At 50.2% G+C, this 22484-nt stretch overlaps 1 protein-coding gene across 2 annotated transcripts in view; it reads right to left on the reverse strand.

The window, feature by feature from the left end:
• Positions 1 to 11954: 11954 nt before the first annotated feature.
• The window catches only part of CAPN5 (calpain 5), a 63865-nt gene continuing 53335 nt past the window's right edge, over positions 11955 to 22484 (reverse strand). For both annotated transcript variants that reach the window (XM_086622225.1, XM_086622232.1), the window contains exons 4-13: positions 22202 to 22410; positions 21573 to 21765; positions 20813 to 21006; positions 20048 to 20125; positions 19315 to 19510; positions 18201 to 18323; positions 17486 to 17682; positions 17015 to 17136; positions 13050 to 13186; positions 11955 to 12713 (exon numbers count right to left, since the gene is read on the reverse strand). In XM_086622225.1, the coding sequence (XP_086478351.1) occupies positions 12531 to 12713; positions 13050 to 13186; positions 17015 to 17136; positions 17486 to 17682; positions 18201 to 18323; positions 19315 to 19510; positions 20048 to 20125; positions 20813 to 21006; positions 21573 to 21765; positions 22202 to 22410 (1632 nt within the window). In that variant the 3' untranslated portion in view covers positions 11955 to 12530. The remainder of the gene's footprint in view (positions 12714 to 13049; positions 13187 to 17014; positions 17137 to 17485; positions 17683 to 18200; positions 18324 to 19314; positions 19511 to 20047; positions 20126 to 20812; positions 21007 to 21572; positions 21766 to 22201; positions 22411 to 22484) is intronic.

The following is a 22484-nucleotide window of genomic DNA, read 5'->3' on the forward strand; positions in this document are numbered from 1 at the left end:
GGCCTACATGGGATCTGATACAGAACTTGCAAAAATCTCATTAAGCTCCTCTCTGCTTTTGCCAGCATGAAAGTATTTTCAATGAAAAAGGAAGAGAACAGGCTTTATTTTCCTCCACTCACACAACACATGGCATTGCTACCTGACACCTTATCTGCTCCTAGACAACTAAGAAGTGCAGCAAGGCAAATGCCTCCAACGAATTGTTTCGAGGAGGATCTCAGGGCATGAACAAGTTTTGGTGAGTGGAAGCACGAGCTCATGAGCTCTACATAAAAAAGCCCATGCTGGATCCAGCTTGTGGTATCCCCATCTATTGTATTTCTCTGGCAGTGGACAACAGAGGATGCCCAGGGAACAGTAAAAAGAAGGGTGAAGATTTAGTGGAACTAGTCCATAATACTCCCCAGACACTAATAATTTGCAGCTCAAGAACTTCTAGAGCCAAAGAAGAATAGCTTTAGCCTTTAATACATATATATATATATATATATATGATAGCTTTTATCAATGAGTGCTTTTTTAACCCATTGATCCTTTTAGGATCCACAGGGTCCTGTGGTAAGGAGTACCACAGAGGACAGGTTGTGTGAATTCTTTTTTTCCTTTGAACCTGGTTTCTGTTAGCTTTATTTGATGCTGCCTAATTTTTATATTGCGAAGGAAAATTAAGGAAAATTCTCCTTTTGCCTTCCCCTCGCAAGCATGATCTTCTAGGATCTATAACGTATTTTTCTTCCATCTCTTTTCCAGCCTGAAATCTTTGTCTAAACAATCCTTCCTCATGTGGAAGCTATTCCAGGCCTCTGACCATCCTTCCTTTCTCTGAATCCTCTCCAGCTGATCTACATCATTTTTGGGATGGAGGGACCAGAACGGCACACAGTATTCCAGTTGCCAGGGACATGCCAGGGTCTCACAAAGGTCCAATGCTGTTTCAGTCTTCATTCCTCTCCTGATACCTGTTTTGCTTTTTCCATTTCAGATTACTTGAGATAAGTCAGCAGAGGAGTGAAATCTGCACTCTGGACAATGACGGATACCCTGGGCAACACACAAGGGCTTGGTCCCAAGAAATGAGTCCTGGTCCCAAGTCTAGCACAGCCCAGGGAGGGCTCAGAGTGCCTTTTCCCTGTGCCTCAGTGTGTTGGGCAGTTGAGTCCTACTCAGCATTGGCAAAGCCCTCTCAGGTGGAAGGCATTTGACAGCTGTAACCTGTAAGCACTATGCGACTAAACCACAGTCTTCCTAAAAGTCTTTACATTTACATGGTGCTGTTGACAGCTGCCTTCATCCAGGCACTTTAGATACCTGCTATTTTCTATTTATCCAACTTTGTCAGCCTGCACATTGTGCCTGTCCTCTCTCCAGCTCTGTGATGATCCCAGATTTATCTTATCATTTCATTTCATAGAACTGTAGAATCATGGAATGGTTTGAGTTGGAAGGGACCTCAAAGATCATCTAGTTCCAACCGCCCTGCCATGGGCAGGGACACCCTCCACTACACCAGGTTGCCCAAAGCCCCATCCAACCTGGCCTTGAACACTTCCAGGGATGGGGCAGCCACAACTTCTCTGGGCAACCTGTTCCACTGCCTCACCACCCTCAGAGGGAAGAATTTCTTCCTTAGATCCAATCAAAATCTCCCCTCTTTCAGTTTAAATCCATCGTCCCTTGTCCTATCACTACACGCCCTTGCAAAAAGTCTCTGTCCAGCTTCCCAAAGGCAGGAACTGCTGCAGTGAGTGGCTTTGTCTCCTGGAGTGAAGCTCCCTGCCAGCTCAGCTCCCACTGTACAGCCCAGTGTCAGACAGGAAGGACAACTAGTGCTTCTGACAAGACCAGGAGTCACAGACACTCGGTTCTCCCAACACTCAGCATAACCTCGGGCATGTCCTCTTGCAAGTATTCCTTCCTCCACATCTGAAAGTCGGAAGCCAGGTTGCCTGTGCAGCAGCAGTGGAAACCTCCACCTAAGGCAGCCTGTAAGTCTATAATCGAGCTAAACGTAAGTTCTGACTCCTTTTGTGTATGTGGAAGTTGTATTCAGGTCACCTGCGCCTCGGGCAAACGCTGGGTTAAATGCGGGAAAGGGACGGCAGCAGCTGAACCAACATGCTGTGAAAGGATCTTGCTAGGACTGAGGTCAAAGAAGAGCTCACCCTGAGCCGGCACCGTGCACTGGCAGCCCAGAAAGCCAACCATGTCCTGGGCTGCATCCAAAGCAGCGTGGGCAGCAGGGCGAGGGAGGGGATTCTGCCCCTCTGCTCTGCTCTCCTGAGACCCCCCTGCACTGCTGCCTTCAGCTCTGGGGTCCCCAACACAAGAAGGACATGGAGCTGCTGAAGCGAGTCCAGAGGAGGGCCACGAAGATGATCCAAGGGCTGGAGCACCTCTGCTCTGGAGACAGGCTGAGAGAGTTGGGGCTGTTCAGCCTGGAGAAGAGAAGGCTCCGGGGAGGCCTTCTAGCAGCCTTCCAGTACCTAAAGGGCCTACAGGAAAGCTGGAGAGGGACGTTTTACAAGGTCTTGTAGTGATAGATAAGGGGCAATGGCTTTAAACTGAAAGAGGGAAGATTTCGATTGGATATAAAGAAGAAATTTTTTACAATGAAGGTGGCGAGGCACTGGAACAGGTTTCCCAGAGAAGTTGTGGCTGCCCCATCCCTGGAAGTGTTCAAGGCCAGATTGGATGAGGCTTTGAGCAACCTGGTGTAGTGGAAGGCGTCCCTGCCCATGGCAGGGGGGTTGGAACTAGATGATCTTTGAGGTCCCTTCCAACCCAAAGCCTTCTATGATTCTTTGATTCTATTTGGCACTCAATCTACCTCAAATGCTTGTTTTTCATTGGGTTTCCACACACTGCACTCCCTTTCTGAAGCAGGAACAACTGCACTCTGCTTTCTCCCAGTGTCCTGACTGCAAGAGCTTCTCAGAGCACTAAGGAAAATTCGTTTTCTTTTTCTCCACATCCTGCCAGCCCCTTTGTACAGTGACACTTGTCCCACTCCACGAGCAAGAAAACTCTGGCTCTGCCCCAAGAGAACAACAAAAGTCCCCATTTCTCCTCTCACTCTCAAAATGGACTGGCAGAGCTGATCTGATAGTGAGTGGAAGTAGCAACTGCTACCTGACAGCCTGGTGTAGGTGCGGACAACCAACAACATGCCCAGGACTGAAAGTGCCTGAAACCACCTCTCCCGTCAGCCCCTTTCTGCCAGACTTGGAAGCTGTTCTCTGCAGCTCCAGGAAAGGCTTTGAAAAAAAAAAAACAACCCTACAAGCTGACAATGTTTTCATTAATCACGGCATAATCCTTTCCATGGCAACCCCAGGATTGGGAAGTCACAAGTTAGCAAGCATAAGACAGAAACACTGTACAGTAGCACCCGGCCCGTGGAAACTTAACAGTGAGCGAGATGAATCGACTGCTCTGAGGAGGGGAAATGAGTTAGAAATCATACAGCCTTGGAAAAGGGGTTCACCTCTGGGCTGGGTTCAGATTCTCATAAATGTTGGTGTCGGTGCGGAGATACTGGGACTTCATGAAGTTACCCCGGTCTCACCCCAAAAAGTCCATCACCACAACTTAAACATTAAATATCATTTAGAAGAAGGCCTTCAGAAATCAGCAGAGCTCAAGGATTGCAAAGCCACAGGTGAAACCAATTTTGACCGTCAACCAACAGGAGAGAAGTGCTGCCTTGGTTGTGGCCCTTGTTTGTCCCTCTTCTGCTGTCCCTGGGATAGTTTAGACACAGGGTAGGGGGGAGACTTGCACAGAGTCTCACAGGGATGCAGGTTTTGTTTGAAGCTTTGACAAAGCTCTGTCCAAAGCTGCAAAACCATCCCATACCTTCACACCACCACTACTGAGACCTTGCAGTCCCTCACCTCATGGGAAGAGAGATAAGACCCGTAGCATCATACAGTGGAGAAGGAAGTGAGAGGAGTTAGCTTGCAACACAAGCCATGTCCTCGACATCTTGATGCAAAGAACACACTAACCCCATGGAGTTGGCTCTCAGACATCCTTTTCCCCAGACTATGGAGAGAAGCACTCTCACACCAACACAACAGCCTGAGGCCATGGGAAGACCACCTCCAGCTCCTGCCAGCTCCTTCTGCAGGGGGAATTTAGCAGCCAGGAGCAACCAGGCAATCTTAGACCCATTGGCCTGTTGCCTTTCAAACTCTCCCACCACGTTGCCTACAAGACAGGTCCTCCACCATATGTCCCGGTCTTCCCAGAGACGCCAAGAGATGCCAGTTTCACCTTTGTTTGGATACCATGACTGTAACTATCCTAGGAAAGCCTGGGATTGTTCTTTTGGTGTGGTGCTCAGCTGATCCAGCACAGCCCACACATGTAACATTGTGCTCCCAAACCCAGCACTAAAACTCAAACAGCTTTGTGGGAATTGCCTGTCCCACGCTGGCTCTCAGTTCCTGCCCAGGGATGATCCTACTAATTTAAACAGCCCAGGAAGGTCCTGGGCACTGCTTATCAGCACTGCTGTGACCCGCGGGACACGTCACCAAAACACAGCCTCGACACAAGCCGTACTATGCTGCAACCAAGGGAAACTCCTGCTGCTCTCTGAGAGCAGGTTGTGCTTTAACAGCCTGGGTGATGCGTTTGGAGCTGGATCAGGGCAGGGAGAGAGGGTGAGGTGGTCCCAGGACCGATGGGATTGGGGACACATCTGGGGCCTCGTGCCTCTGCCAGCGGGTCCGTGCAGCAGGTACACCCCCAACAGTCTCTCCCCATCCTCAAGATCTTCCAGACATATCCCAGAACATGAAAGGACAGTGGAAGAAAGGGGAGGGAGGGGTGTCGAGGGGTGGGGTGGGAGTCCTGCATACCGCAACACAGGAGGAAAACGACCCCCACCTCACACCCCAGCTCACTCCTAGGTGACCCAAGCTAAATTAAGCAGCAGCTAGAAATTACCGAGGCACTAATCCTGCTGCAGGAGCCCAGCTGGCTCGGGGCTGCTGGGCATTTCTGGCAGCTCTGCGGTCGCGTCGCCTCTCCCGCTCCTATCGAGCCCAACCCCTTCCCCAGGTTTGATCCGGGCTCTGGAGCCGGCTCGCTGCCATCCAGACCCGGCGGGGGTACCCCCGGTCCATCCCACCCCATTGCACCTCACCCCCCCATATTGCAAGCGCCGCACCCCTATCGCACCCCGCTGCATCCCCATCCGGAGCATCCCCAACCCTCAGCCTGGTCCCTCCCGGCTGCAGCCGGACCCCCCCTTGCCCACCTTCGCCCTACCTTAGCGGGGCATGGCCGGGGCCGGAGCCGGGGAAGGGGCGCTGGTGCCCGGCGCGGAGCCGCGCTGCCTCCGGCACCGAGCGAGGGCAGCGCCTGCCCTGCCCGTCGCTGAGCCTCTTAGCGGGGGAGGAGCCGGGATACAGCCAGCCCCTGAGGGGTGTGTGTGGGTGGGTGGGTGTGCGTGAGTGGGTGTGTGAGATACCTCCAGCCTGGGGACGTTGCGAGCTCCGCGCTCCACGAGCATCCCCGCGCCCCAAAGATGCATCCCCGGGGTCTGCCCCAGACCGGGGTACCCACGAAGAGCCCTGCGATGAGTTAAGCTGCGTTTTCAAGTCCTTGTGCAGAGCCCTGATGGCTTCTTGGGCAAATGGGTGGCTGAGAGGATCCCTCTGCCCCGTGCAAAGAGGTCCCAGGGGTCGCGTATTGGGGTCCCGTGGGATGGGGCCAGGAGAGGACAGGCATTTTGGTTTGAATGCACCAGCCTATACTTGTAAATGAGGAAACTGGGAGAGGAAAACGCTTGAGGACCAGGAAACTCAGAGCTGAGGTTGCGCCTGGAAGCTTAACTCCGACCTGGTGACTCCCTGCCCAAATCCGGGCTAGTGTCTTTTCTCCTTCCTGCTGAGAAAGGTGGGGTTGTCTTTCAAGCATGCTGTGAAACATCACAGAGGTTTCTCACTCAGGTATAAAGCATGGCATTTTAGGCAGTGAATGGTGGAAAGCACACCTTTTTATTTGCAGTGTTATCACACAGGTGATTCTAAGCTCTGCTCTGGAACGAGGGGGCCTGACCCTCTCCTGGGAACTGGGACAGCTGAATTTTTTTGGTGCAGAAGTAAGGAGCAAACAAAGGGAGCCTCCTTCCACCAAAGCCATACCAGGAACTCTGCTCAAAATGTGGAAGAAGTCACAGTGCAGCTGCCCTGTACCTTCCCCAGCCCTTCAGAACTCCCCTCTGGTGCCCAGCCCTCTCATGGGAACCAGCTATGAATAGACTTAGTTGACTTTAAGCTTTAAGAGGGATGATTTATGACCACCTGGGGCCATGCCCAGTTTCACTCAAGCCCTACTCACTGTGCCAACGTGGTTTGTGTGGATGTGAGGGCAGATATTGGCTGTGCCTGGGTATTGCTTCTCTCTGGACTGCATCTGATGCACCTGGAAAGGGTCCCACCTCGGGCAGCCTTTTCTTGTGCCCAGCATGTCCCATGGCTGTGTGGGAAGTCAGTGAGGGAGGCTCTGCCAGGGACACGGGGCTGGACATGCTCCTCTGCCTCCATCGCTGGGTTTGTGCGATGGTTTGATGCGTGTGGGGAGTTCTGGTGGCAGGAGAGAGAATTTGCTCCACCAGATCAGACTCCCATCCTCCTCGGGGTTGAGCCAGTCTGCGCCTCTGTGAATTGCCCTATTGAAGTTGGGACAAAGGAACCGGAAAAGGTGCTTTGCCCAGGAGTGAGGAGAGAAGGGAGGAGGGCACTGCCCCCGCTCCCTGCTCCTGGCCGGGCGGCGGCCCGTGCCGGGCCGGCGCCACCCGCTGAGGATGGCAGCAGCGGAGCCGCTGGGGGAACTTGGGGAGGACCCCACTCCCGGGGTGCCCACTGGGTCGAGTTCACCCAGACAGGACTGAGATCTGAGAGAAACGGCCACACAGACACTGGGTCAGTGAAGATGGAACAGGACGAGGTGCCGGAGCTGAGTTTCCCCTGCAACCGGTGGTGAGACGGCAGGCGGCCCTCCTGCAGCCAGGATGGACTCGGTGGAGCAGAGACCCACTCACAGCCTGTGGAGAAGCCCACGTCAGGGAGGAGATGCCTGAGCTTGAGAGAGGTCTTGGAGCATGGGATGCACAATGAGTAACTGTTAATAACGGAGCATGGGATACACACGAGGTAGAAAGGCATCCAGAGTCCGTGGGACGACCCATGACGAAGTGAGTGGCCACAACTCCCTAAGAATCCGAGACTGTGGTAAAGCCCGCACTGGAGCGATCCGATGAGGAAGGATTGCATCCTGCGGATGGGACTCACGCTGGAGAAGTTTGTGGATTTTCCTCGTGCGTAGGGGATCCACTGGAGCAAGGGAAAAAGGTGTAAGGGCTCCTCTTCCTTTAAGAAAGGAGCGGCAGTAACAACATGGATGAACTGACCTGCACTCCCCCATTCCCTGCCCCCCTGTGCCGCTGGGGGGAAGGTAGAGCTGGGAACGAAAGGAAAGGAGATGGGGAGGTGTTGTTTTTAAGATCTGTCTTTGTTTTCTCTTTCTCCTCTCAAGTAACTGGTTTTGTTCCCCTTTGTCCTTTTTAAACAACTGTTAATAAATTGTTTTGCTTTAAGAAAGCTGAGTCTGTTTTGCCCAGGACCATGGTTGCTGGGTGCTCCCTCTCTGTTCTTGTCTCGACCCTCAGTCCTTTCATTATATATTTCTCCTCTCCATTTCACTGGAGAAGGAGTGAGAGAGCAGTCGTTTGGAGTTTAGTTGCCGGATCGGCCTAAACCACGACAGTTTGGAAGTGGGATATGAAGAACACGAGGAGACTTTGGATGACTCTTGCTCAGCAGACTGTCACAGCTGTGGGTCATGGGCTAATCCCTGGGTATTTAATACCTGGAACATTGGCCAAGGATATGGTAGCACCTAAGCAGCTCTGAGGGACAGGCAATGAACCCATCCCCTTGCTGAAAGCCCTGGTACCTCTGTAGCCTTTCTTGCTAGTCATCTCCAGTCCTGTTGAGCATCACAGGGCTCGTATCCATATGGGAGGACTGTATATGGGTGTTAGGGTGGGAAGATGTAGGCTGTAGGGGACCAGGACGAAGGAGGAATATTCTAGTCTCATCTTGCAACCATGGCAAGATGTCTGTTCCACTTTGAAGATGCTCTTGCAGGTCAAAAGGAGATTTTGAAGTGTCAGTTTAGTTAGTGAGTGGAAATCCCTGGCAGATGACAGTGCTGGAGGGATGAGGAAATGCTGCAGGACCCTTGGGGAGCCCGGACTGAGTCCTGTCTGGAGCTGTGCACCACTCTGCTCCCTGCTGCTGGCCTCCAAACATGCACAAGCTTCCCACATCTCCACGCTGATGTGCTGGGGTCCCACACTAATTCTAGCATGCCTGCTCATGTTGCCAGCCCACGTGGTGGTGTGCACCACCAGCACAAGGACAGGCAGGGTTTCAAAGCAACCTCCAGTTTCAAGCCCAGTGCCCTAGTACCAGAGAAACTGAGATGTTGATGCTGGTGGAGAGTCATGACACCCCATACCTACATGATGATTTATAGCTCATTCAGGCTTGCATAGACCTCTTCATGAATGTCCACAAAGCAGGACTTGTTAGAGCCACCTGGTCTACACCAGAGCTCTTGTGCTATATCACAGCTGCATAGATGCCCAGCCATGTCTACCACTCAGGACATCCTCCAGGAGAGTATTATGATGTTTGTGAGGTTGAGATGTTTGTGAGGCTCTCCCCTGAAGAATGGTCTGTGCAAGCTGTTTCAGTGATGGAGGCAGAGGAGCAGGATGCTCCTGTTTCTACCTAGGGTTTGGTGACACACTTTGTCCCAGGGGATGATCTCAGGAGCAGGAGGACCTGGATGGGTGCCCCCACCCCACAATAAAAAGGCTTTTTCTAGATGCCTGCTTCAGGCTCTTGAGGGTGGGCTGCAGAAGGGCACAGCTCCTCCATGCTACAAAGACCTTGAACACAGGCAGGTGATGGAGCTGGAATCTGAGAAGGGAGCAAGACCCTAGGGCCAGCACTTTGGGGTTGTGTGTTACAACAGCAAGACTGGAGACTCCCATGGGCTTTTCAAATGCTCCTAACATGCAATCTGCAGGTTTGTTCTTTGAGGGAAAGCCATCCAAAAATCACATCCTCCTGCTGCTTGGTTCATAATTTGGTTATGGGTTGGTTTTATTCAGCAACCTGCAGAGCTTTTTCCAAGTCAGGTGAGGCTCAAAAAACCAAGTTCCCTGCTTTGTGTTGACTCCAAGGCATGGGATGCAAAGGTTTCACAGTCAGAGGGGCTTACCCTTCCCCTCCCAGTGAACGTGAGCGTAACCTTGCGTGAAACCTTCATGCAGATTGCCTGGCCACAGTCTCAAAGTCCGAAGAGAAAACAATTTGAATGGAGTTTAGTGAACCAAGCCAAGAAAAAGGCTCTGCAGAGCCACCTTGTGCCCACCGAAGAGCATCCTGGAAGAACGCGGCAGTTTAGAGGCAGGGAGTCTGAATAAAATAGACACAATTTATTTATAGGAGGTTTACAGCTGTACAACGTTGGCTTTCCGTTTGGACCACCCTCTGATCTTGTGCAGCGCGACACGTCAGCGCCTTCGGAGGCGAAGACAAGTCATAGCCTGTGTCAACACGCAGAGGTCACAAAGAAATGGATTTCACGGAGTGTAATGGCTGGCTCCTCGGAACCATTGAAATGATTAACAAAAGGAATGGAAAATAAATCAGAGACGTGTCCTACACCACCTGGGAGGGACTGGAAAGTGCTTATCAGGCCTGCCCTCCTCTCGGACAGAAAATCCTGGATATTTCTGTTTACTTCATGGAAAGAGAAAAGCCGTCAACACGAGGAACGGCATTTCAGTAACTGCCCTCCCTCATCTGCTCCACAAACAAGACCAAAAAAAAAAAAAAGAGGTAATTTTTGTTATTTCCTTGGAAATGTAGGGAGAAGGCGGCTTCTGCTCTCACTTTTCAAAAGTTGTTTTTTTTTTTTTAAATAAAGAGCAAATACTACTGGTATTAAGTTGGTCCTGATACAGTGTGATGATTATATTTTTTGAGGAAGCTGTTAAAAAGCTGCCTTTCCTCTCTTTATGGCTTGATCCTCTGTAGGGAGGAAGGAGGCCACCCATGGGTACCAGGGCACCGCTACTCCTCAAGCTTCAGCACTGCTCCTTGGGGATCACGGTGCAGTTTGGCATGTGTCAGGGCACTCCTGGCCGAATGGCTCTCATTTCCTGAAGCTACCAGTAGCCTGATTTCCTGAGAAAACAAGGCTAATGCAGGCAGGCTGGCTACCCCCATCTGATGATGATGGTGCAAAGCTCCTGTGATGTTCCTGTGATGTTCTCCCTTAGCTAAATAACTCTTCTCCTTGCCAGGTGAGCTCTCTTCAGGCGTCACAGCACCTCTCACATACCACTCCGAACATGAGCCTGTGAGATCTTCTCCTAAGACCTAAACTATGTCTTCTAGCCCCACAATGCGGCTTCCATTTACTTTCAGTGATGAGTCCCATGAACAAAACCAGAACAAAATCAAAATATCTCTGAATCGGTCTGCCTGGATTCAAGGATTTGCTTTGATCTTGGGGTCAAAATGTCACCTCACCAAATGAATCATAGAATCATAGAATCATAGAATCATCTGGTTGGAAGAGACCCTCAAGATCATCGAGTCCAACCATTCACCCTGCCCTGTCAGGGTCCCTAAACCATGTTCCTCAACACCAAATCCACACAAATTCTGCAAGATGCTGAACTAAACTAGGTTCCCGTGATGGCACCAAGAGTTGGAGGGTGCTCAGTGCAAGCCTGGAATAATTGAGACCGGAAAGAGCATCATGTGGGCCACTGCTTGCCTCTAAGTCCTGGAAAACAAGACTTAAGAAAATAAGCAATTTGGTCAAAAACCCAACTCATAACCACAGGAGGTAAACTGAAGATGAGGAAAGGGGAAAAACAGCCTACAAAAATCGATTTTACCGAGATTGCAAGATTACATCATACGTATTCATCTTCACTTGCATGCAGGTGACTGCAAAAGATTTTCTTGTTAGAGAATCTGACAGAACAGTCCCTTAGCTTGCACCATTTCTAAAGGCACACGAATAAAAAAAACCCCAACGTAACAACACGAGGGAAAAAAACATTCCTTGAAACCTGCCCTGATCAGCTGCTGGAAGGCCAGACAAGGGTTTTGTTGTTTGGCTTATCTGGGATGGTTTATAAGAAGCCGGATTCTGCCACCCAGTGGAATAAAGAAGATAAACCCAGTCTCCATGGCAAACGGGAGCAGAGCATGGTCCTAGACGTGGCCCCGATGACGAGTTTGGGTTGTGCTCGTGAGACTGGCTCTAGCACTGTGCAACTCATCCTCCAAGCCAGCAGACTGGAAATTAAAGGTGAGAGATGGACACCGGTATGAATTAAATATTCCCAGCATTTTCAGGCTGCACTGGGAGCAGTGCTCCTCTTCTCTCCTCTAGTACAAGCTAAAATCCCACTATTTTTTAAAAGAATTTGGGAAAGCGAGGCACTGAGAGATGATGCATTGTATGTAGCAGTAAAGATGGAGCCTATCGAGCAAAGCTCCCCATCCCTTGGACCTGACGCTTTGGCCTTCAGAGGAACTGATGTCCTCTTATCTAAACACTGAACGGCTCCAGCAGACAACCCACCCCAGCTACTGGGGTGAGCTCTTGGGATGGGGCTTACATGAAGACATGGAGATGGCAGGCACCACGGCAGTTCGAGAGGCACATGCAGCAGCCAAGTCCAGACCAATTCAAAAACTTGACTCCACAGAACAGTTGTCCCACCAGAGCTGTTGGCATCTTGGTACCCTTCAGAGTTGCATGGGGTTGAACAAGACTCAGGAGGAGACAGCTCATCCCTAAAATGATGGAACCACCAGTCTTGTTGCCACTGTGGATTTGGGACCACCTTGGTGTGTTTTCCTTCCAGTTGCAGTACTCAAACCCATACCCAGAAAACATCCAAAAGGCCCCGATCTACTTTTCCACTTCTCCTTTGCTGAGGTGCCTCCACAGAGAAGCGATTAAATGGCAGTTTCGCGGGAGACGACTCCACGCACACTACTCTAAACCCAAGCAGACACATCGAAGAGGCATTGAAGCAGCTGGTGGGACCGCGGTGGCCACACGCGTGCGCGGTGGCACGTGCGTGCCAGCCCGTGTAAACAAACAGCATCAGGGCATCGTGCCCTGGCTGTCAGGACACCCAGCGTGCCCGCGGCGATCCCACGCGGTGCATGGCAGCAATGGGGGCTGCAGAGGACACCAGCAGAAGGATCGTTGTGGTTCTCCAAAAAGGCACCATTTTTTTTAACATTGAAAACACAATATTGGCTCCTTTAAGTGGAATGCATGCATAGTTCATGTACACTTTGCAGGTGGTAGGTACGCTCTGTGTCTGTGTGTATACATATATGTACGTACGTGTGCATGGGTATACACCCATATGTGGCACCAGAAGAAGAGTCCTTGAGTACTTAGACATTGGTGAGGACATTACTGCTGAGCAGCCTCACAGCGATGGTTCCAGAGAGATCGTTTGATCTCCTGTTCCCCTTGTCCTGGAGGTGCAGCGTGTGCACTGACTGCCGGTCGCTGGGATCCCCCGTGAGCACCACTTGGCCCAAGAACTCGTCGCTTATTAAGTTGTGGTTCCATATCTGGGGGAACAAAACAGATATGAGGGCAGCTCCTTGAGGGATGCAGCCAACCTTCATGCACCAGAGAGGAGAAGGAGTTATTGGGGACCTGCTCTGAGATGGAGCCTTGGAAGTGGTTGAGGTGGGGAGGGTTCACTCTGAAAGTGAGAAGGGTGAAGGACATGCTTTCACCAGATGCCAAGGCTCAGCCACGGTGGTGGGTGGTTGAGCTGCACGAATTGATGATGCTCAGCCTTGGGGAACAGATCCGCTGTGGACAGTATGAGGACAGGGCGGGGGGTGGTCCAAGCGAGAGAGGGTCCCCATTCCTTGGCTCACTGCTCGCCTGCTGGGTACCTGAACAATGATGGGTTGTCCTGGCTTCTTGCGGTAGAAGAGTCCTTTCACGTCAAATTCTGGAGACACTGTGTTCTTCTTCACCGGAGAGCGAACCTTTTGCCCTTCGCACTTTATGATCACATAAGGGTCAGCTCCTGGGGAGAGAAAAGGGGATTTTCACTTTGTTGTAGCTCCTGTAATTCCTTGGAGCCCTTTTCCAGGGGTGTCATGCAGCACTTTTCCTCCATACCCCTTGGGAGGAGACGGATATCTGCTAAACAGTTCATCACACCCAGACGATGCCCATGAAGCTCAGCTGTTGGGCTCAGGCTTACTTCAGTTAGGTGACATTGTCCCTGGGCAGCAAGTGGTGATGGACTGCTATGAAATGGCACCTCTTCCTTACAGAATCATAGAATTATGGAATGGTTTGGGTTGGAAGGGACCTTCAAGATCATCTAGTTCCAACTCCCCTGCCATGGGCAGGGACACCTTCCACTACACCAGGTTGCTCAAAGCCTCATCCAACCTGGCCTTGAACACTTCCAGGGATCCACATCCACATTCCATCCACATCTTCTCTGGGCAAACCTATTCCAGTGCCTCACCACCCTCAATGTAAAAAATTTCTTCCGTATATCTAACAGAAATCTCCCCTCTTTCAGTTCAAAGCCATTACCCCTTGTTCTATCACTACACACCCTTGCCAAAAGCCCCCTCTCCAGATTTCTTGTAGCTCCTTTAAGTACTGGAAGGTGCTGGAAGGTCTCCCTGGAGCCTTCTCTTCTCCAGGCTGAACAGCCCCAACTCTCTCAGCCTGTCTCCATAGCAGAGGTGCTCCAGCCCTCGCATCATCTCCATGGCCTCCTCTGGACCTGCTCCAACAGCTCCATGTCCTTCTTGTGTTGGGGAACCCAGAGCTGAACGCAGCATTGCAGGTGGGGTGTCATGAGAGCAGAGCAGAGGGGCAGAATCACCTCCCTCGACCTGTTGGCCACTCTATATTCTACATAAACACTCCTTCTTTACTTCAAAACCTCCTGATCTTTGAGATAAGTCTTTCATGGAAGACACCACCCTGCTCAATTCTCCTTTCAGGATTTGCTTTGCTGAAGGCAGCCAGAAATAAACCCACGGAGAAGAGAAACAAGCTCACAGAGGTGGTTTCATGCAAGGAAACACCAAGAAGGCAAGGGCCTTCAAGCTGCAAAACCCCACTTGCTTCCACTGCAGCTTATATACTCCCAAACCAGGCTAACCTTGGCTGTACTTTGAGGTGCCAACTACCTATCTCAGCAGGAACTGTGCTTTTCACCCCTTCACACAACTCCTTGGCATATCTTCTTCCTAGACTTAGTGAGACTCAAACGTTGCAGGGGCTGTCAGTATTACGACCAATGCTGGGGTAATAAAAATGTTGGGTGGTCAAGGTGATGAGAGATGGCACAACGCTGGGCCAGAATTAAGTGTCAAGATGTGCTAATTTATGAGATCCAAAAATGAGACCATTTGGGCACTGAGAAGGTTTGGTGAGGAACCAGTGACAGAATGGCCCTAGGATGGAAATATATTTTAAAGGCTTTTAAAGAGGTGAAGATGGTTCTTAGAATATTTGCCGTGGGCAAGAATTCAGGGAGAAGATCAAAATCTCAAAAAGGATCATCGGTGGTAGTGGGTGGCATGGGGGAGAGAAAGATTGGGCACGGGGGGGCAACCAAGGGAAACGAGTGGGAACTGGAGGAGAAAGTGGGAAAGGAGGGTTATCACAATATCCCAGCTGGAACAAGACAGTCATGGGGAACAAGCAGGCCACAAAGATAGAGAGTAAAGCTACCAAGTCCACAGACTGCCAGTCCACAGCTGGATGGTACCTGAGCTTCCGGGAGAGGGAAAGAGTCCCTCACTAGCAAACGTTTTCCCCTTAAGAAACAAGTGCTCATTTTGGGAATTTCAGTAGAGAATGAGCTATTGCTATGGAATTTGAACAGCCAGAACGTATTTTCTTACCATGAGCTTTAGTGGCTATGGTGGAAACACAGACCAGGTGGATGAGTTTTGTTGTCCAAGGGAGATGTGGAAACAAGGAGGAACAAACCACCCCCTTCTGAGGGCCAGGGATTTAAGAACCACATCTTTGATTGCCAGACCACCTCCTTGCTAGCTTTCTGTTTGCAAGAACCTGGCTCCCCTGGTGAGACACAGCTGCTGGATTTCACAGCTGTTTTTCCAAACTAGCCTTCTCTTTTGGGATGTCCCATTAAATCCTTATGCTCCATCAGCTGGAGCCAAATTCCCATCTGTAAATCAATATTTCCACAGTAGTGTGAAAGGTCTGGGCTGGGAGACACGAGAGACGCCGTTGCACTGGAAAGCACCAAACGTGCAGGCTATTGGTGGTGGGAGCTGAAGAGCTGGAAAACAGCTGGAAAAAAAAACTATTCCCAAGGGCCTCTTGCTGAAAAAATGTTTTATGGCTCCAGAATCCACATGTATCCTTGTCTGAAGGAAAGATAAATCTCCTTTCTGAACAGTTCAGAGACTTTTGGCTACAGATTTCCCTGTGTTGCTACAGATACACTGACTTATTGTGGATAACTCAAGAAAAAACAACTTGCCTAGGGTAAAATTCCCTCCCCAGACACCAGACAGGATAGAAGGACTCCCTTTGTGGCATGTGACAGATAAGCAAATTGGGCTAGTCCTTGCCCTAAGGAAGGATCCTGCTTGTTACTTTCAGGGCTCAAGTGATACGGAGGCCTGATAATAATGCTTGGGTGAAAAAAACAAACAAACAAACATATTCTAATTAAATTTTTAATTTACATTTTTTAAATTTGAAGTTTTCAATTTCTAGATTTTAAATTTGGCTCGAAAGTGCCTGGGTAAACCTTGCCACATTCAACACTGGAAGAGGTTGCCCAGAGAGGTGGTGGATGCTTCATCCCTGGAGACGTTCAAGGCCAGGTTGGACGAGGCCCTGAGCAACCTGATCTAGTTGGAGATATCCCTGTTCCTTGCAGGGGGGTTGGACTAGATGACCTTTGAAGGTCCCTTCCAGCCCTAACCATTCTATGATTCTATGATTCTATGAATACATGCCCTTAACTCAGGAAATAGTGAAGAAAGGTCAGGATCTGATTGGTTCCCATGGTGGAAAGGCATTTACTTCTCTAAATGCAACCTCTAGACCTTTCAATCCTACTTCAATTATCTTTCCTTCACGTACAAGTCATCACTACGTCTGGGTTTCTTGGTTCAGATGCCCCACAAGGACTGAACATGAGGCTTCTGCCATGAGCTTCTGCGTGGCTGTAGGACATAGTGACGCTTGGTGCTGCTGCTGTCTTTCATGTCTTGAAAGTCAAAATTGCATCACAGGATGGTAGGACCATGAAAATTAACCTTTAGAGGACCATGCTGGTGGTGGCTGAGGTCATCTCAGAGGGCTACTAGGAGCCAAGCACGGAGAAGGACTTAGACTAAAATAGAGGGAGACATCTTTGATCCACACCATCCCAAAATGAGCTAAATTTGATCTACCCTCTACTGACAGACATTTATCCAGCCTCTGGTGATGAAGACTACCCAATACATCAGCCTGTACCATTGTTTCTCTGTCCTTCCTGTTAAAATTTAGATAAAATTCCTGATTTTTACAGCTGCTCATACTCAGGAGGAAAGCCTGGATTGTTATAGGACCACTGCTAAGGGCTTTGGGGAAGTTTTGGGAGAATCTCCCAAGGATCTTGGACAACAGCCTAAATATAACAGCTCCCAGATCACATCCACAGCAAGAAGTGAGTTTGACTCTCCACGAACTTTCTTCTCCTCTGGTGTCTGAATAAGGCATGTTTATTGAAAAAAATATCTGAAGACCTAACAAATGCCAGCAACCTCCATGAAACCATCTCTCCCTTTTCCCACTGAAACAACGACCTCTCAACTTCTCCAGGACTAGACAACAGGCAGGGAAAGACCAGTACCTCCTTGGGAGTCCTGATTCTTGAGCCCAGCTGCAGCGAGGACATGGATCTGGGATACCACTTGCGGGTAACCACACATCCCACTCCAGCAGGTGTGTGGTGGTTCATCCAGCGTCAGCTCTCTGCAGGGAAAAAACATATGGCTTTTAAGAGGTGCCCAGACTTACCCCACGGACAGGCCAGAGAGTTTGCTCTAGCAGGATGGAAGGACTATGCACTGTCCACTATCAGACTCTTCTCCCCACTCCGATCTCCTCAGCCTGGGTTTGGAATGCTCTCCCATGTCATGCTTAGAAGCAGAGTGGGAGCTTCTCTGCATGTCTGTACTTAGACCTGTGAAGACGTCCTGTCTCTTGGCCACCCTTGAAAGGAAGCCAAACACCAGCTCCAGGCAAGGATATGACCAATTCCAACCAGGGAAAACACATCTCCAAATAGCCAGCCCCTCCCATTACTGCTCTTGCTCCTTACCGGCAATCTGAAGGCACATCCGTGAAAACCCTGAGGAGGAACTCGCCTACATGTCCAGGGTCAAAAGTCGTGGGGATGATGACATAGCGGCCTTCCTTCAAGTCCGTCCTCAGGAAGACGCTGCGGGAGTTGATGTAAATGGAGCTGGCCACCTTCTGCTGCAGGGTGTGCATCCGGTAGTTCCTGTTCAGCTCCACCTAGGAAGAGACCACAGCGGGATGGTCAGCAGGACAGCACTGACTGACAATGCATTGATATCCACCTTGGGGGCCAGACTGCAAGGACTGACCCCACAGCGCTGGGAGAGCTGGAGTTAAAAGGACCAGCAAAATAGTCCCAGCGAGGCGGGGCGGAAACATGTGTGGATGTGGCTCTCCCAACTCTGTTGGCTCAGGGACTCATTGTCTCTTGCATCCCAGCTTGACACTTGGGGTCCAGGCAAGTAACACATAAGGATCAGTCTAACGGATTTCAACATTTGAAGATAACAGACTAGTCATTGCTTTCAGCAAGGAGAACTTGTCCATGCTGTCACTGATCGCCTCTGGAATCTCTCATAATCTCTAGAGGGGGGCAGGCTGTGCTGAAGGCACCCCAGAAGCACCCAGATGATGCTTAAATGAATACCAATGGTCACGCAGGACTGATGTAACACTCCACCACTAACAAATTTATAGGTGTATTCAGGCCAACACGCAGGAACCACGGATTCTACCTTATGGATATCAAAGCCTATGGCCAAGTTCTCTCCTTTGCCCTCTTTGCGACTGGTCCTTTTTGGCTTCTGCTGGATGGAGATCAGCACTTCATCTTCTGCCTTCTTCACATCAAACACATACTAGAAGCAAAGAGAGGAAGGTAAGGGAGGACTTCTACATTGGCATGGGTAGGGGTGGACACACAGCGGAGCTAACCTCAGCTTCTTCGCACTCGCCTCATTGCAGGGACAGCCTGGCTTGAGTACCAGCATTGAGAGCCCATACCCACTCCTCTTTGGAACTGGTATCATCTTGAAAAGCCAGAGACATTTTTGGCTCATCTTAGAAAAAGACTGGTAAATCCAGTCTTTGAATTGCTTGGTAGAATCCAAGAGTCCAGCTGCAGTCTCATACCAGAGACTTTCATCCCTTGCAGTCTGGCACAAGTTTTCCTACAAGGCATGGAAGGAGGAACTGATGTTCAGAGAGACCTAAGACAAAGGCTAATACAGAGCTGGAAGCAGAAAACAACCTCCCATATCCTTGATGACAACTCCCGCAATGGACCAGACCATCCTTCATCTGCTCATTAGGTGAAGGACTCACAAGAACTTGTCTCATGTTACTGAGAATCCCAGTTCTGAGCAGGACAGGACAGAAGAGCTTGTTCCAGGAGATGAACTTCAGAGCAAGGCCTTTCTGAATGCCAAGCTAGAAGGAAATGGCTGTATAGACTACACCTGTCCTGGTAAATTTAACAGTGCCAAAGTTTGGGCAAAGGAACTGGAATTTGATCATTCAGACATCCAAATTATTGGAAATGGTTCCCGTCCCTGTTTGACTGGCACCAGCTAACACTGCTGCCCTGTGGCACAGTTGCTGTTTGCTTGTGCCAAGGTGCTCTACACCAGGCACTTGGATGCAGTCTCCCTGATAAGAGGGATAAGGTTAATAAACTTGGCCTGGATGCTGGTCATGCTGTGCCAGGGGTCTCAGTCAGAGAATGGTCATGAGCACATCTAATCTACTAGAGGTCTGGTAGCCATTTTGGCATTCTAGGTCCCTGCAGGAGATTTAAACACTTGGAAACACATGTGAAGGCTCCAGAAGATCCTCTGCTTCATGACTCACTTGGGGGTTCTGCAAAAAGGTGTCCTTGTGGTTGATACAGCCTCCACAGCGGTTCTTCAAGGGGTCACTGTTTCTGCTCCATGCCCCGTGTAGCACTGCCTCCTCCCAGGTCTTGTGGATGCTCAGGTAGGACGTGTTGATGAGACGGCACTTGATGATGTCCGTGAAGTATTTGCAGAAATCTTCGAAAGTCATCCTAAGTCAGGAAAGGACAGAGCTGGGTTATGCTGCGTCATTCCCCTGAACTGTACATTGCAGGGATATTCTTGATCACCTGTTAGAGCGGTGTGGGTAGCCCCTGATGGCTGATGAATAACAAAAGAGATGGAGATACTCCATGCATGCAGTAAATACTTCTTCTTCAGTTTAAACAATAGAGCTATGTGTTCTGGAGCAGGAGAAGCAGAGTAGTGGCCCTTCCTCCACACATGGGTACATGTCGTATTGAAACGTACCTGGTGAGGCTGTTAAGTTCAGCACATTCATAACAGGTTCCCAGTACCCTGGTGAAGTGGTTTGGACCCAGTGTGACACAGAGCAGCTTGCAGTCCTAGGGTCACGGCCATCCAAAGCTTATACCCATGGGCTCAAGGAGGAGGCTTCACCAAAGATCCCAGGGCTTGGAAGGCTGTTTGCTCTGGATAGCTGTATGCATGGAAATGACTCACATGCTTCATAGGGTGGGAGGATTCTGTGGGCATGGCCTGCGGTGACGACCCCAGGAGCGACTCACCAGAACTCTCCGTCGTCTTCCACTGTCATTCCCATCTTCTCTCTCTCACTTTTACTCACTTTCTGCCACTCCTCAGAGCTGTGGGAAGAGTACGAGATCATTACCATGAGGGCAAGGGGACACACAGGAATTCAAGAGGCTACTTGGCCATGGTGGGATCTGTCAAGGGCACAAGGTCTGTATAAAGCTCCAGACGTGCAACCAGTCCCCACAATGCACTGGTTAGCTCATCTTCCAAGCATGAGGGGAGTCCAGCATGGCTTGGAGCTTCAACCTTCTTCCTGACCAGTGGAGCTGAATCCAGCTTGGCAAGATTTTGTCTGGCCAGTACAATCACAAGCTGATCAGTGAAGATAACAAAATGGACTCTGGTCAAAGGCTCTGGTTACATCAGCCCTTGGCTCTTCATCCCATCCACAGATGCCACAGCAGTCCGTGGCGGAAGAGGTTGATTCTGTCGGGTGCTATTTCTGGTGGAACAAGACTGGGAGCAGAAAGGTGACCTATAATCATCCTTCACTAGTGTGAACATGCAGGCAACTTCACCACAACACCCACCAGAGCCTTAATGAGAAGCTTTGCCAAGCTCAGCCACCCTCTCACTGACCTCCAGGGATCCCATAGGTTGACGCAGCATCCCACAACCGCCCATACAATGTTATCCTATGGGTGTGGATGCAGTCAAATTGTCCCACGTCTCAAGGCTTACTCCAACCCAGCTTTTCCCACCAAAAAAAGGTGCTGCTGCTGCCCATCCTAACTCACGTGTCGCTCCAAGCGCCGTTCCACTCCCGCTCACCCCATGGGTTGCGCATGCGGATCATGTCCAGCTTCTCTGACTTGAAGAAGGACAGCAGGCCGTGGCCCAGGCGGACCTTCCGCACGTCCGTCACTGCGTACGCGTGGCCCTTCACCAGCCCGCAGGCCAGGCGGGCCTCCATGTCAGCCGCTGACGTGGCCTGGCCAGAGGGACACAGACAGTGCTAGTACCAGGGGGATGTGACTGCCTTTGCAGGGACTAGAAAAAAAAGGAGCTCAAATCTCCCTGCAGGTTTCTCTGAGCCAAAAAGAAGATCACCAACACTCAGGGAGAGAGCCAGTTGCCTTGGCAGTTGTATCAGATGCCATTTTAGGTGCTAAATCCTTCCTGGTCTTCATCTGCTGCATGAGGTCTCTGAGCTCCTATACTGTCAACCAATACAGCTCATCCTACTGGTTATAATGGGAGATCAGGCACCCGGTGTTTGTAGAGATGTCCACGTGCAGACACCAAAATGCCTTTCTCTGGAAGTGAACCTTCTCCTGACATTTTAAGGATGGTGGGATAAATTTGAGCTCTTGGACATGGCAATGAGGAATAAGAGGGCTGGCATGCAGGTTTGACTCCCTTTGCCATCCACAAGAAGTAGGAACCCTCGGCCATAATTTATCTGATCTAATTTAGAAGTTTCCAACAGTGTAAGACAACTGCATCCTAAAACACCTATTCCCATGACACTGTGACCATACAGGCAACGTTGCTTACCTTGATGGAGCAGCTGATGAGGCCTCCCCGGTTGTGCACCTTCAACACGCGCTCAAAGAGGAGGTTTCTCTTGGCTTCATCAGCGATGTAGTCCCCTTCGGTCAGGTCGATAGGTTCAGAGACCCCACCAGTAAAGTCTACCAAGGCATCAGCTGTGTTGCCTCCATCCAAGGCCTCATAACAGCCAGACAACCTGAAAGAGGGTGACAGAGATGGCACAACAACACTGGCTTGACATTTTAAGGTGTCTAGGACAGTTCTTGGGGAAGCCTGAAGAACAGAGATTTGTAATTTGTACACTTTCAGTGGGTGAGGACAGCAAACTTGGCTGAAAAAATAAGACCCATGTTGCTTGCAGCACTCTTGCTGTCATAGGACAAAGTAAAGAGAACTTGAAATCTCTAGGATAGGTGTTACTGAAACGAACGTGGAGTTGGGGGATAAGAGGTCCTCTAAGTTGCTTAGACGGTAAATTAAGGCTACAGAAGGTTTTCTTCATACAGTTTCTGACTGTTTGAGATATGTCCTACTCTGTTGTTTCCACTGGTGCAAACCAACTGATGAATGAACAGAGAAGAAAACTCAGGTGCCCAGGTCCCAGTTTGTCCTGCAACTGCCCGGGTACCTACTTGGCATATGCTTTCTCCACCAAGGCACACCAGAACTCGTTCCGGGAGTTGGAGTGGCAGTAGATGAGCTGGTTGTGGAGTGTGGGCAGGCGGTCATCTATCACCACGTCCAGCCACTGACCGAAACGCCAGAACTGGAAGTGGAAGATCCCCACGTAGCTCTCAGGTTTCTCGGGATTCCACTCCTGCTCCTTCCAGTCTGGGATGACCTGCAAGAGAGGAGACACATGCACCTAGGTTATTCCCTTTTTTGCTGGGTTTGACTCATCCTGGAACTAACACA

The sequence above is a fragment of the Tauraco erythrolophus genome, chromosome 1 (assembly GCF_009769465.1).
Source record: "Tauraco erythrolophus isolate bTauEry1 chromosome 1, bTauEry1.pri, whole genome shotgun sequence".
NCBI lineage: Eukaryota > Metazoa > Chordata > Aves > Musophagiformes > Musophagidae > Tauraco > Tauraco erythrolophus.